The 13896-nt window shown below is 33.6% G+C and overlaps 1 protein-coding gene across 4 annotated transcripts in view; it reads left to right on the top strand.

Annotated features, from left to right (window-relative positions):
* The window catches only part of LOC145977032 (uncharacterized), a 121490-nt gene extending 108787 nt beyond the window's left edge, over positions 1 to 12703 (top strand). For 2 of the 4 annotated variants that reach the window (XM_083108666.1, XM_083108655.1), the window contains 7 exons: positions 1640 to 1749; positions 4145 to 4359; positions 5925 to 6063; positions 7285 to 7390; positions 8838 to 9005; positions 10316 to 10550; positions 11162 to 12703. In XM_083108666.1, the coding sequence (XP_082964792.1) occupies positions 1640 to 1749; positions 4145 to 4359; positions 5925 to 6063; positions 7285 to 7390; positions 8838 to 9005; positions 10316 to 10550; positions 11162 to 11472 (1284 nt within the window). In that variant the 3' untranslated portion in view covers positions 11473 to 12703. Of the gene's footprint in view, positions 1 to 1639; positions 1750 to 4144; positions 4360 to 5924; positions 6064 to 7284; positions 7391 to 8837; positions 9006 to 10315; positions 10551 to 11161 lie in introns of those variants that run through there. The other 2 variants (XM_083108676.1, XM_083108681.1) reach the window with 2 other exon arrangements.
* The last annotated feature ends 1193 nt before the right edge of the window (positions 12704 to 13896 follow it).

Consider the following 13896-nt stretch of genomic DNA (forward strand, 5'->3'; position numbering starts at 1 on the left):
AGAGACCGCCGTCGAGTTTTGTGGTCCGAGTCACTTATAATTTCTCTTTATACCCGCCGTTTCCTTTCTCGTCGGAGTACCTTATTAAGGGAATTGTTTCATAACTGTAATATTTCGCAAACTTGAGAGCGTCAGTTTTACTCTTGAGCGTAAAAGAATCGTCCAAACGATTATCTCACGGGTGAGAAAATAATCACATTCATATTTCAGAGAATAATTTGATATACTTAATAGAGATAGGATTCTTTGTGTGACTCTTTCCTCTCCCTTAAAAAAAGGAAAAAAAATTAAAAAAAATTCTCGTTATCGATACTCGAAGTGATAAAAGTTATTACATGTTGTAAAATGAGAACGTAAAAATTAGCATCTCGTATCTTCGAATATTTATCTTTTACGCTTTATCGCATAGGTCTTTTTATACCATATCAGAAATCGATAATTTCCGTTACTCTATAAAAGTATTAAGATTAAAAGTTTAGTGTCGAAAGATGAATATTTCATGATTCTTCATATTTTATACATCAGAATGCATCGGGATAAAATATGAAATACCTTATAAAGTTTTTTTTAAGCGATTTCTTATCTGAATATTTTTTGCAGAGAATAACAAGCAAGATCTCTTTTCCTTACATGAAATTATTAATCTCTGAGAATTATAATTTATGTAAGTCTAAATTTTATCTATGTAAGTCTGTTCTAAAATTTAAAATTTCTACACGATGGCCTCACGACAGAGCCTCATGTTGCACAAGAGAAAAATCGCTGTAAAGTGCTCATCCTGCGAAAATCTTTTTTTTTCAATTCCCAGTTTTTCATCGTATACTTCTCTTTTGATATTGTTAACATTATTTTTGATGACAAGATTTCATAACAATGATAACAATGGTCTTCTCCGTAAGCATCTTAATACAGTTTTAGTTAAACAGCAGTATAACGAAAAGAAAGATAATAAGTATGTTTTCTCATCTTTATTTTCCATCCTCCAGCTTGGATAAAGAACAGCTTGGCAAATAATAAATGAATTAACATTTTCAAGCAAAAATTCAAGCACAAAATAAGCGCTTAAAAATTCATCGTATCAGAATATATGCGATATATAAAGTGTTAAAAATATAAACATTTTTACCTATTATACTACGCGTTTGCACACACGACGTTATCACGTAAACGCACAGAGAAAATTTACATTGAACATATAATAAAAAATATATGCAAATATATATTTTTTTTATACATTAAATATAAATTAAATTTCAGACATTCGAGCATTCGTTAATGATAAATTTTGTCGTCATGAATATCCCTCTATTTGACGTGAATACCATAGGCAAGAACTCGATAGGAAATCAATGAGTGTTTTCGTCGCAATTTCAAAAGCACGTATTTGAAAGCGCGCGAGGGGCTTTAAATATATCTAATTCTAATTAAATAATTATAATATCGCGTATAATATATATTGCGACGAATGAATTGATCAAATTGAGGCGAAATGACGTCGTATTGAAATTTATACACTAATATGCGGAATGAAATTATGGATAAATAGACGAGCGGATGTGCGTAACGCATAGTCAGTAGTGCGTTTCGCACAACATCGCTCTGCAGGACGCAGGACACGCACTCTCTGCTTATGTTACAGACCATAGTAATGTACCCCAGGCCAAACATCATCACGTGCACCGTCCGCGTATGGTTGCGAGAAATTGGCTTTTCTCTCACATACGGGGCACTCATGCTCAAAACATGGCGGTAAGTTTATTTTATTTCGAATATTACTCCGATGTGACTTTTTTGCATCGTTCCTATTCCGAGTAAATAAATGCTCGTTCTTCCTTTTTTCTCGCCGATATCTCGTTGCTCATCAAATTCATATATCGTATACATTTCTCTCTCGCATATTTATTTAGTTCGACGCGTTTTCTCTCTTGTTTTTTTTAATATCTTTTTTGACATTTTGAAAATTTTTCCCTCATTTACAGAGATACGGTAGTTTAAACATGCCAGTAAAAGCGTGCTCTTTGTTTTATATTTTGATTGTAGCTTTTTCAAAGCTTCTCTCTGGTCGAATTAATTTCGCAACTTTTTAACATTTTTTACTATCAATCAATTTCATTTGATTTGATCCTATATTTTTGATGTGTGTACATTTGGTCGCTTTTGTAATACATATAATTCTGTGCACGATATATAAGGTGTTTCTTAATAAGTGCGAAAAATTTTAGGAGATGATTCTTTGTCGAAAATTAAGGGGGTTTTTATTTTTTTAGGTTTTTATTTTTTAGGTTTTTAGGTTTTTATTATAATTTTGTTTTTGTTCCAATTTTCCCAACATTTATTCTAATTGTATTTTTATTTAAAAATTTAATACGTCTATTAAGCTGGCACAGCCACTTTAGCACAATCGAATAAAACTTATATATAAATTTAGTGCTCTTTTGTTGTTAATTTGTTGCTCTATTCCCGATTTTGTTGCTCCAGCCGATTCGGAGAAAATAGTGGCTGTGCTAACTATAGATTAAAGTTAGCACAGCCACAAAAAAAAATTTTTTTAAACAAAAAAAACCGATATATTTCTTTAGTTCTAATTTGTTGCTAATTAGTTGCTCTATTCCCGATTTTTTTGCACCACGTTTAAGCTCCGAAAACCGCCCCTAAAGTTACCCCATATTAAAAAAGTATTATAAAATTGAGAATTAATCAAACATTTTAAGACCAAAATAACAGCAGCAGTTAATCGCATTAATATACTTTACTCTTGTAGGCAAGCTAGCACAGCCACTCGTCCGAGTCGATTTTTTTAAGTCAAACGTTGAGCAACAAATTCGATATTACATATTTAGAGAGCAACAAATTAGGGGGACACTTTAAGACCGAAATAATAGCAGCAATTAATCGCATTAATATACTTTACTCTTGTAGGCAAGCTAGCACAGCCACTCGTCCGAGTCGATTTTTCTAAGTCAAACCTTGAGCAACAAATTCGATATTACATATTTAGAGAGCAACAAATTAGGCGGACATTTTAAGACCAAAATAATAGCAGCAGTTAATCGCATTAATATACTTTACTCTTGTAGGCAAGCTAGCACAGCCACTCGTCCGAGTCGATTTTTCTAAGTCAAACATGGAGCAATAAAATCGGATTCATTAAAAATGACGAGCAACAAAATCATTGAAACGTTATCGATCGAGATATTTGATTAATTCTCAATTTTATAATACTTTTTTAATATGGGGTAACTTTAGGGGCGGTTTTCGGAGCCTAAACGTGGTGCAAAAAAATCGGGAATAGAGCAACTAATTAGCAACAAATTAGAACTAAAGAAATGTATCGGTTCTTTTTTGTTTTAAAAAAATTTTTTTTATGGCTGTGCTAATTTTAATCTATAGTTAGCACAGCCACTATTTTCTCCGAATCGGCTGGAGCAACAAAATCGGGAATAGAGCAACAAATTAGCAACAAAAGAGCACTAAATTTATATATAAGTTTTATTTGATTGTGCTAAAGTGGCTGTGCCAGCTTAATAGACGTAAATTTAATACTTCTTGTAATTCGAAACCTATGCCATTTAGCATCGTGCTGTGCACGATAACGTATTTTATTTTTTTCTTGAAAACTACAGATTTTATGAAAAAAATAAAAGAAATAAAAAAGTTTTTAAATAAATCAAACTTCTTAATGCATATTTTTAGATGATCATATTCCGATCCATTAAAAAGTTTTAATAAAAAATTGAATAGGGGTTGCTAGTTTCATCCCCTTATAACAATACGGAAAGCTGAACAAAATATTAATAAATAACCTTTTTATTAGTAGAAAATATCCGCCTAATTTCATTTCTTTAACTTGTTCCAAATTTGAGAAAAAAATAAAAACTTAATTTTTACCCCCATTTTTGGAGGAGTGTAACTCCACAGGGAGAGATGTAGAAGTATATGTTTATTTGAAAAATTAATTTTCCCTTAATTTTCGACAAAGAATCATCTCCTAAAATTTTTCGCTCTTATTAAAAAACACCTTGTATATTTTAAGATGAACAGCATTTCGTGCACGATTTGAAACAGTTGATTAATCCACGAGGGGATACATAAGGACGTTGTGGGAAAATTGAAAAAATTCGCAACGGATTCGTGACGTTCGCAGGATATCCGTGATCTTCCGAGTGAAGTCGGCGAAGGCCGTAAAAATAACGGACGCGAGTCTGCTGAAGCGCCTCGGCATCATCGTCCTGACGTTCAGCGTGTTCCTGAGCATCAGGACCCTGGTCGCGCCGCCCGTCGTCATCGTCGCGCGAACCGCCGACGATCTCAAGGCGTATCTCTGCCGAACTGACTGGTGGGACCACAGTTTCACTACTCGTGAGTTTTTTTGCGAAAATTTCTGCAATAATATACGCGTTTCACAAAAAGAGACATTGACCAGCTTAATCCCCCCACCCCCTTTGTCTCCCGATACCGTCGCGTTTCCGTAATCTGTACTTATCGTAAGCCGTGTATCGCTCTAGTGATATACGAGCACGGTGGAGCCAGGATACGCGCATAATACAGGACGTATAGTAGGCGGTATGGATTAACTTTGACGGCTATGATCGATCCCGGGGTGCGAGAGAGACCGAGAGCGCGATCGAAAGTTTGGCGGTAGCTTTGATGAATCGAGCCTCGGAACTCGTGCGCCTCCCACCTCGCAGGAATCAATGTTATTTTAACAGACGAGGGAGGGGATGGCTCCTTATTTGCCGTAATGTTCAATGTGGAAAGTTAAGAGGCCGCGAAGATGGATGGGGTTCGAAATAAATCGAGGAATCCACCCCGAATTTGCCTCGACGAGAATCTTATTTAGTCGGGAAGAGAGAGAGAGAGAGAGAGCGAGGGGAAAAAAAAGGACGAACAGATACCTCCGGGACACGCCGTAAATGAGGCGTGAAAGTGGACATTCATCTCGTGCTGTATCCTCGCCACCGTGTCCATAAGTTCCTGTATTATACGCGACAGGCAACCCTCCCGAATTAGTCCGCATTATCTCTCCCCCGCCATCGGTCTCGGTATCCGCATAGGTGAAATATTTACCGGATCCCTGTTATATGTAACGCCCATCTTTCGGCGGGAAATTGCTCGTGGCTGTGACAGATATATCGAATCCATTTATATTAAATTAGGGAGAGAGATCGTATCGCGTTGTTATGTATACGTTTGCGGTTAATTCGGCATTAAGTATCGTAGCGTATTAATGGTGGGAATGTGTGCAATTTGTGGAAGGCCCATATAAGCCATATTGATTTAGTATAATGATACTGCAGACGGTCAAATGGTGATTTTAACTCGAAACAGCTAATTTACGTGCGTAGCCTGAGGAGAGGAGGGAAACGTTTACAGTTAATTCATCTCGTGAGAGAGCAAGAAGAGCCGTCGCGTTTCTTCTAATCGCACATAATCTCCAAAGAAACGGTTCATCTGCAAAAATTACACGGTGCTCGGATTATTTTCATGTGTAATTTAAAAGGCAGATTTTTAATTATACGCGTGAGACGAAGAAACGTGCACGAGATACTTAAAGGATATCTTCCACGGGAGAAAAATCTCTCGCAATTATTCGGATCGTTATTTGAATTCTCAGATCCCCTCTGATTTACAGAGCCGTAGCTAGAGCGAATTGGCGTTCTCACTTTGATTTTTACACGCTACATATATATATATATATATATATATATATATATATATATATATATATATATATATATATATATATATGTATAACTCGATAAGTCGAAGACGGAAATTGAAATTCTAGTCGCTCTGCGAACGCAAGTGACTGCAAATAACGCCCGGCTACGGCTCCGCGGACTTTCGGGGGAAAACATCAGGCTTCGCCCGCAATTGTGCGACTAATGCGACTTGGAATCTCGCGATGTGACTTGTGATTTCAGTCGAGGTGATGTTCCTCGTGTGGGGCATCCGCCTGTGCATCGTGGTGAGAAAAACCCCGTCGGAGTTTAACGAGAGTCGATTCATTTCAATGGCGATTTACAACGAATTTCTACTATCAGTCTTCCTCAACGTTTCAATGTAAGTTTGCGTCATAAGATCGCCCTTTACCCGATCAATTATTCAAAATAATTCACATTAGCTTTTAATTCTGTAACGAAATTATTGGCCAAATTATTGGCGAACCCCTGTCGAAATATTGAAAAGAATATTAATATTATGAGAAAATAATAATAATATATTATTATTTACATATGATTATAATAATATTATTCAATATTATTTATATAATATTAATATAATATAATTTATATCTTTAATTTATTTATTAATATACATATAATATAATATTAATATATTATATTATATTATATGTATAATATTAATTATATGATATTAATTATATTATATAATCATATTAATATAATATAATTATATTAATATATTATATTATATTATATTATATTAATATAATATTAATATAATACATTTAATATTATTTAATATTACATTAATTTATTATATATATATATATATATATATATATTTATTTATTTATTAATTATATGTGTTATTTATTATTTAATAAAATATTATTTGCATATGAATAATATTATTTTAGTTATTTTTTTAATTACTTGAATTTACAGCATATTTAAGAAAACGCAACGTAACTTTTATTTAAATAGTAAACTTTATTTAAATAGAATTAAATTCTTGAAAATATACATGTTTCAAGAGTTTAACTCTGGAATGCATAATAGAAATTCATTTAAACTAGTCCTTATTTTAAATGTAAATTCTATGTTAACGATTCCCCTTAGGTATCCCATCTCAATTGTAATTTAATGACGGATTCCCTTTGACGAATTTATAATTGTTAATTCCCTCCAAGGGAATTTAGTATTGGTGGATTACCGCGATTTCTAATGCGATTTAATATTGCATTATTGCACAGCAATAGCTTTTCAAATCGGGAAAATAAGAGATCCCGCTATTCCAAGCGCTTCCTCCATCGGAGAATCTCCTGTCGATTTTTTGTAAACGAAAGAAAAAAAAACACTTTCGAACGAGAGATCCCGGACGTGATAAATATGGAACACGTCCCGTCGCGGATCTAATGTCAGGAATGCAATTTGAATATTTTCGGGCTGCAGGAGAAGAAAAACAAAAAAAGAAAAAAATAAAAATAACGGAAGAGATCTGGGACAACTCACGATATATAAGCGCGGCTCCTTCTTACGTCACGATAGCGCTTCGTGCAGCTAACAGCTCTGAATAATTTCTTTCCCGTTGCTGCAGGTTGTTCCTGCAATCGCCGGCCAATCCCGATTTATTGTACATCATATTTTTCTGCCATACCCAGCTTACCGTCACATTGCTGCTGTGCCTGATATTCGGCAGTAAAGTAAGGAGTGTTATTTATATGCATTTTCGCTGTGGCAATCGCGTTGTATCCTTGAGTTCAAGGCGCGCCTTGTTTCTCGCAGATCGATTTTTCTACATCGTAAGATTTATCAAATATTTTCTCTAAAATTAATTTTTCTAAAATTAATTTTCTCTAAAATTAAATTTTTAGGCACTAGATGATTCGTGTAAAATTATTCGCATAAAATTATTTAATATTGTATAAAATTATTACGTCTATTAATCCGCAAGGAGTGTTTTAAACTAAATTTTAAAATAACGAAAAATTTACAGGATATCTCTTTTCGAAATATTTAATATATTGGTAACATGAAGGGTTTTATGTAAATAAAGTTGAAATTTCAAGCGGGATGAAAATTTGACTTTGGAATATTTTCAACTTTGCTTAAAATACAAACGAATAAAATGATATAGTATATATTTGATGGAATATAATTGTTCTCTGTAAATTTATTATATGAAGAGAACCATTCTCTCTTTATTTGAGATTTGTTGCAGTAGAATCGAGATTATCGCGGTATCAGATGAAGCTGAAATGCATGTATAAAATTCGATCGGCGCAAGATGCGATTAAATCGCGCAATTTCCATTTCGTTTTCCATTTGCTTTAAATGCTCTCCCGCAAGATTACTGCAATTTTAAATAATTTTCTTTTTTTTTCGAAAAAATTACGGGAATCGTAATCTTTGAGATATTTAATATATCAGTAACATGAAAAGTTTTGCATAAATAAAATTCTCTAAAGCGACAACGAAAACTTGATTTTGAAATATTCTCAACTTTGCTCGAAATAAACAGGAATATAATAATATTATATATTTGATTGAATAGAATTGCTTTGTCTCTTCTCTTTATTCGAGATTTATTGTAATAGAATCGAGATTATCGCGGTATCAGATGAAACTGACAATGAGATATATAAAATTCGATCGGCGCAAGATGTGATTAAATCGCGCAATTTCCATTTCGTTTTCCATTTGCTTTGCTCTCCCGCAAGATTATTGCACTTTGAAATCATTTTTCTTTTTTTCGAAAAAGTTTACGGGAATCGCGTTATCTTTGAAATATTTAATATATCGATAGCATGAAAAGCTTTACATGAATAAAACTAACGAAAATCCGATTCTGGAATATTTTAAATTTCGCTCGATCTAGAAGAGAGTTGAATATATTCGATTGAACAGAATTTTCTCTGTAAATTTATTATATGAGGCTCATTCTCTTTATTCGAGATTGATACTATCAAATGGAACGATAATGAGATATATATAAAATTCGATCGGATTTTAAATTTATTTTCCATTTCGTTTTCCGTTTGCTCCCCCGCAAGACTAGCTGTACGCTATTTGTACAGTCCTCCCACTAGCTTATGTAGAAATTCCGATACTGCGTAAGTTTGGTTGTTACATACGTCGCATTTAACGAAGGCTTACGTGGTGTTCCGCGGCGGGGGGAAGGAGGAGACGATCGGCAAACTTTGCGGCGCGACCGGCAAATTCTTGGGCAAGAGCAGCCGTCCGCAGGGCACCAGTAACCAGACCAACTCGATATCGCTTCAGCAGGGTAATTTTGCCGAGGAGAGCGACTCCGCCACGGTAAGCCGACATCTATCGCCGGGTCTCCGGAGCGTAGCCTAGAGCCATGTGCTTCCTCCTAGTTAAACGTTATCTAGTGGGTCTAGATTGCGAATTTTTACTCTGCAGCTAGCTTAGCCCTCTGCGTCTCGAAAGATTGAAGTTGAAGTCCTGAAGCCTTAGAACCTTAAACTTTAGAAGGGAGACATGTGTACTTCTCAAAACTTTACAATTTTGGAATCTCATGAATTTCTTTGAACTATTCTAGAAGAGAAACATCTCAAAAATTTTGGGTTAAATGTTCAAGACCTGAGGAGAGTTCTTGAAGCTTTAGAAAGATTGTATACAGGGTGGCCCATTTTAATCCATCCAGTCGAATATCTCGAAAACCAAGCCCGGGAGAGAAAAATGTTTCAGACAAAAGTTGTTTGGTTTCGAGGGGGCCATAAGATGGTACCATTGGTTTGACCTTGAAGAGTCATTTGAAGGTCACATGAAGGTCACCTTCAATTTCTTAAATGGAACCTACTATTTGTCATTGCATATTCTTGTAGCTTATCTCGAGAGCTTTCCAAAACACTATAATTAAGTACCTTTTCGTTAAGTACTTTTTAAGTTATGAGGCTTGAAATAATTTCTTAATTTTACATAAACCGTAAAATATCTTGTAAAATATTCATTTTTCGATTATCTTACCTTAATAATTTTACGTACAAAATAATGAGAGGAATCAATTGGTGTAAAGAAAACACATAGTTGTTTTGAAGAAAAAATATGTAATTTGCAATTAACAATTCCATATTTTTTCTTAAAAACAACTATGTGTTTTCTTTACATCAATTGATTCCTCTCATTATTTTGTACATAAAAGTATTAACGTAAGATAATCGAAAAATGAATATTTTACAAGATATTTTACGGTTTATGTAAAATTAAGAAATTATTTCAAGCCTCATAACTCAAAAAGTACTTAACGAAAAGGTACTTAATTATAGTGTTTTGGAAAGCTCTCGAGATAAGCTACAAGAATGTGCAAAAATATATAGGGTGTTCCATTTAAAAAAATTGAAGTGACCTTTACGTGACCTTCAAATGACTCTTCAAGGTCAAACCAATGGTACCATCTTATGGCCCCCTCGAAACCAAACAACTTTTGTCTGAAACATTTTTCTCTCCCGGGCTTGGTTTTCGAGATATTCGACTGGATGGATTAAAATGGGCCACCCTGTATATACTTTAGAATCTGATTTCTGGAGCTGAAGGATTTGAACTTTTTTTAGCAGATATCTTAAGTTAGATATAAGACAAGAGCGAGAGATACTTTTTTCCAGGAGGAGTTTCGCCGTTTGCTCAATCAGTTAGAGGTCCTGAAGGAGAAGAACATTTTGTTAGGAAATCAGGAGCTAGTCAGCAAGCTAGCGGCCATGCTGGATGCATCGAATCGCGTCGAAGCTCAAGTATCCACCATTCAAGCCATTTCGACTAGCATCATTCAGTCGAACGATCTTGATAAATCGACCAAGGAAACTAACCTTGGGCAAGCTTGCCAAGAGCAGGGTCGGTCAGGTAGGAGAAAAAAAAGTTTCAACCGAATCATTTGAAAACGCACGCTGGGGATTTTATAGCGAAAAATCAGCGGAATTGCGGAATGTTTGTACTGTAACCGTTTTTCGAGATTAGCACAGTCAGAAATAAAATTCCCGGTAAAAATTTTGCGCCAATTGAGAAAGTAACGAATTTATACGAACGTATATTCGGGGCTGGAAGCTAAAAATCGGAAATAAAATCAGGGAAATTTTTTCGGTTTTGGAATAGCACAGATTTAGGGACGAAATTTCTCACGAAATTTCAGAAAGAGAGAAAGAAAAAAATCAGAAAAAAATGCGAAAAATGTACGCTCTCATATTATTGGATTTAAAACTGCAAATTAAAAGCCGCAAAAGAAAACGCTAGAAAGGAAATTGTTTCTGACGCTTTAAAAGGCAAGAGAAAGAAGAAAATAAATGACACAAAACAAACTGTTCAAAAATTTCTCGCTTCAATTAGATTTATGTGGGAGCTTTATTTATTTATCTTTACTTTTCTCTCTCTTTTTCTGTAATCGTTCAGAATGATTTATTAATGTTGCTGTGTTTCTCACACAGAGCCCGTAACCAGGTAATTCTACTTTTGTTTAGGAAACGGTTTTAAGGGTGAGAATCGATGTCGCGCGTGTATCGAGAAAAACGGACTCGATAAGAAGGATACGCAGGATTCATCGAAGGATAATGAGATGTCGGAATCGAAGAAAATCGACAGAGACATTGCCGTATCCACATCCTCGAAGCACGTCATCGAGGAGGCCGACAGGGAAGCGTGTCACGGGAAGGATAGTAAAGAGGCCGACTTAAAGGACAAATCCAGAAGCAAATCCGGCCACGCTAGAACACACGCCATAGTTATCAACCTCGACGACAAGAGCAGGTTTTCCGAGGAAGTTACCGTGTGACTTCATGGTTAAGTGAAAAATAAACGGTTAGAAGCGCAGTTCTTTCCGCTTTAATTAATTAAGATTTCTTCTCTCCGTTTTCCATCCGTGATTTCCATCGCGAGTGACAGTTACTGTGTGTCTATGTGATTGAAACTTAGTGATTGTCGTATTTCTGATCAAATGATTGATAAAATCATTGATAAATATTTGAAAATTTTTGATAAAAGTGACACGTCATTTCCTCCGATTTAGAGACGATGATTAGTACAGAATTTCTTCTGATGAAAATTAATTGAAATATTTTAAATTGAAATATTTATTGTACGAAGGATTTAAATCTACGTGTGTGAAGAACAAAAATTCTAATTTATTCTAATTCATAAATTCATGCAAATTGTAAATAATTGAACCAATACTTGGGAGAAGCAATCCTTCTGGATTGAAAATTGATTAAACGATCTCTCGATTGTGAGCATAATAATTAATAATAATTTCAATAAAGTATGAATTTTATCGAAAAGTGTCCGACAGACATTCCTAGAATCAGTAAGAATGATTGTTTGAAATAAATTATTAAGAAAAAAATTATTTATGAGAATCATAAATATATATCGCGAGAGAATAAAAAAAATTATCCGAAAGAAAAGCGCGACACACATATCGATTTTTCATATCTCGATGAGATATCGGGTATTCATGGAGTAATGAAAAATTAATCCGTTAGATTAAACACGACGTTTGGCATTCCCGAGCAAAACTGATCGCATTCTAGTACGTCATTAATGAACCGTTCATTAACCCTTAGGGAATAATTCGCCCTTTGCTGCGGCAAATCGATCTCGGGCTTTCCAAGATCAAAATGTGCTTCGTCAGCATGTTCCGCGAATTACGAATAGCTTGCACCTGTAATTATGTATTAATGTAAAAGTAAGTTAAGGGATAACGCTCATTAATCCTTTCCAGCTTTCTGATGCCGTGAAGGGGGTATCGTTAAAAATTTCAAATTATGCAGGATCGTGTTTCCAAATTAATTTCGTAAGAGCGCGTTAAACAATATAAATGTATAAGTAATGCATATTGTGTCATATACAGTTATGTAAATATAAATGCATTATATATATAGAAATCACACGTTATACGATGTTACATTATACATATATTGTATATTATATATATATTTATTATATTATACATATTATCTTTTTATTGTATTATATTATATGATTATAATTAAAGAATATTAATATGAGAATAATTAAAGGAAAAATAAAGTTTTGCGGAAAAAAATCGTTTTAGCCATAAAAGGATCAAGGACATGACTTTTACGGCTATCTTTATTTAATCGTAACGATCTCGTTAATTTTACTGATGTGTGCAATCGTTGATAATGAGATCCGCTCGATCAATTTGAACAGAGATTCTGATCATTACATAATTGAAAAACTTTCGATCCGTGAATAAATTTTAAATTCTCGAATTATTTGATCCAGGCGCAAGTTTAATAACTTCGCTGCACAAGTTTAATGCTATTCAATGCTCAAATTATGATTTCAACTTAAATTTATTAGTTAATTGTGAAGGTTTAAATAAATTGTTTGCTCTTCGAGAATTTTCAAATTTTAGTTCTCTGAATTCTTTAATTTTTGAGGTCATTAAGTGTTTAAATCTTTATTGAGCATTAGTATATTTTATTAATTATATTTACAAAATATTACTACATATGTATTAAAATTCTCTTAATTAAATTCTTGCAGATATTTAGGCTCGCATAAATAATTATATCAAATAATTCGTGCATAAATAACTCGTTGCACGCTTTTGACATGAATATTACTTTAATAATTACCATCGTCACTTTATTATACGTACAGTTTAGGCAAACGCATTGTGTTATATAAACAATTAAATATATAATTGATTAATAAAGGCGAAATGAATGGAATTCAAGCATGAATGACGGTTTTGCATTCTGCAAAACAACAGCATTTTGCGCTTTGTTGGAACGAACATGTCAATGAAGGTGAGTGAAGAAACGTTATAATTATTTAATAGATCGCATTATTATTATTAACTTCAATGAAACTTGCATTGAAACTTATTTGTAGAAAATAATATTAAATTAACTCGAATATGTAATATCTCTTCCCAGCAAACACCAAATAACAGTTATATAACTGTTAATGACAGTTATATAACAGTTATGTAACTGTTAGTTATAATTTCCCACTCAACAATATAACTGTTACATGTTATGTAACAGTTACATAACATGTAACAGTTATATTGTTAAATAGGAAATTACAACTAACAATTATATAAATGTTACTTGGTGTTTGCTGGGTTATATAATTATGTATAATCTGTTTTTTTTCCATATAAATATAATATCACATACATACACAAATACATATATATATATATATATATATATATATATATATA

Source organism: Camponotus vicinus, unplaced genomic scaffold (genome assembly GCF_025532165.1).
Source record: "Camponotus vicinus isolate PSW18456_S1 unplaced genomic scaffold, iyCamVici1.0 SCAF_1, whole genome shotgun sequence".
In the NCBI taxonomy this organism is placed as follows: Eukaryota; Metazoa; Arthropoda; class Insecta; order Hymenoptera; family Formicidae; genus Camponotus; species Camponotus vicinus.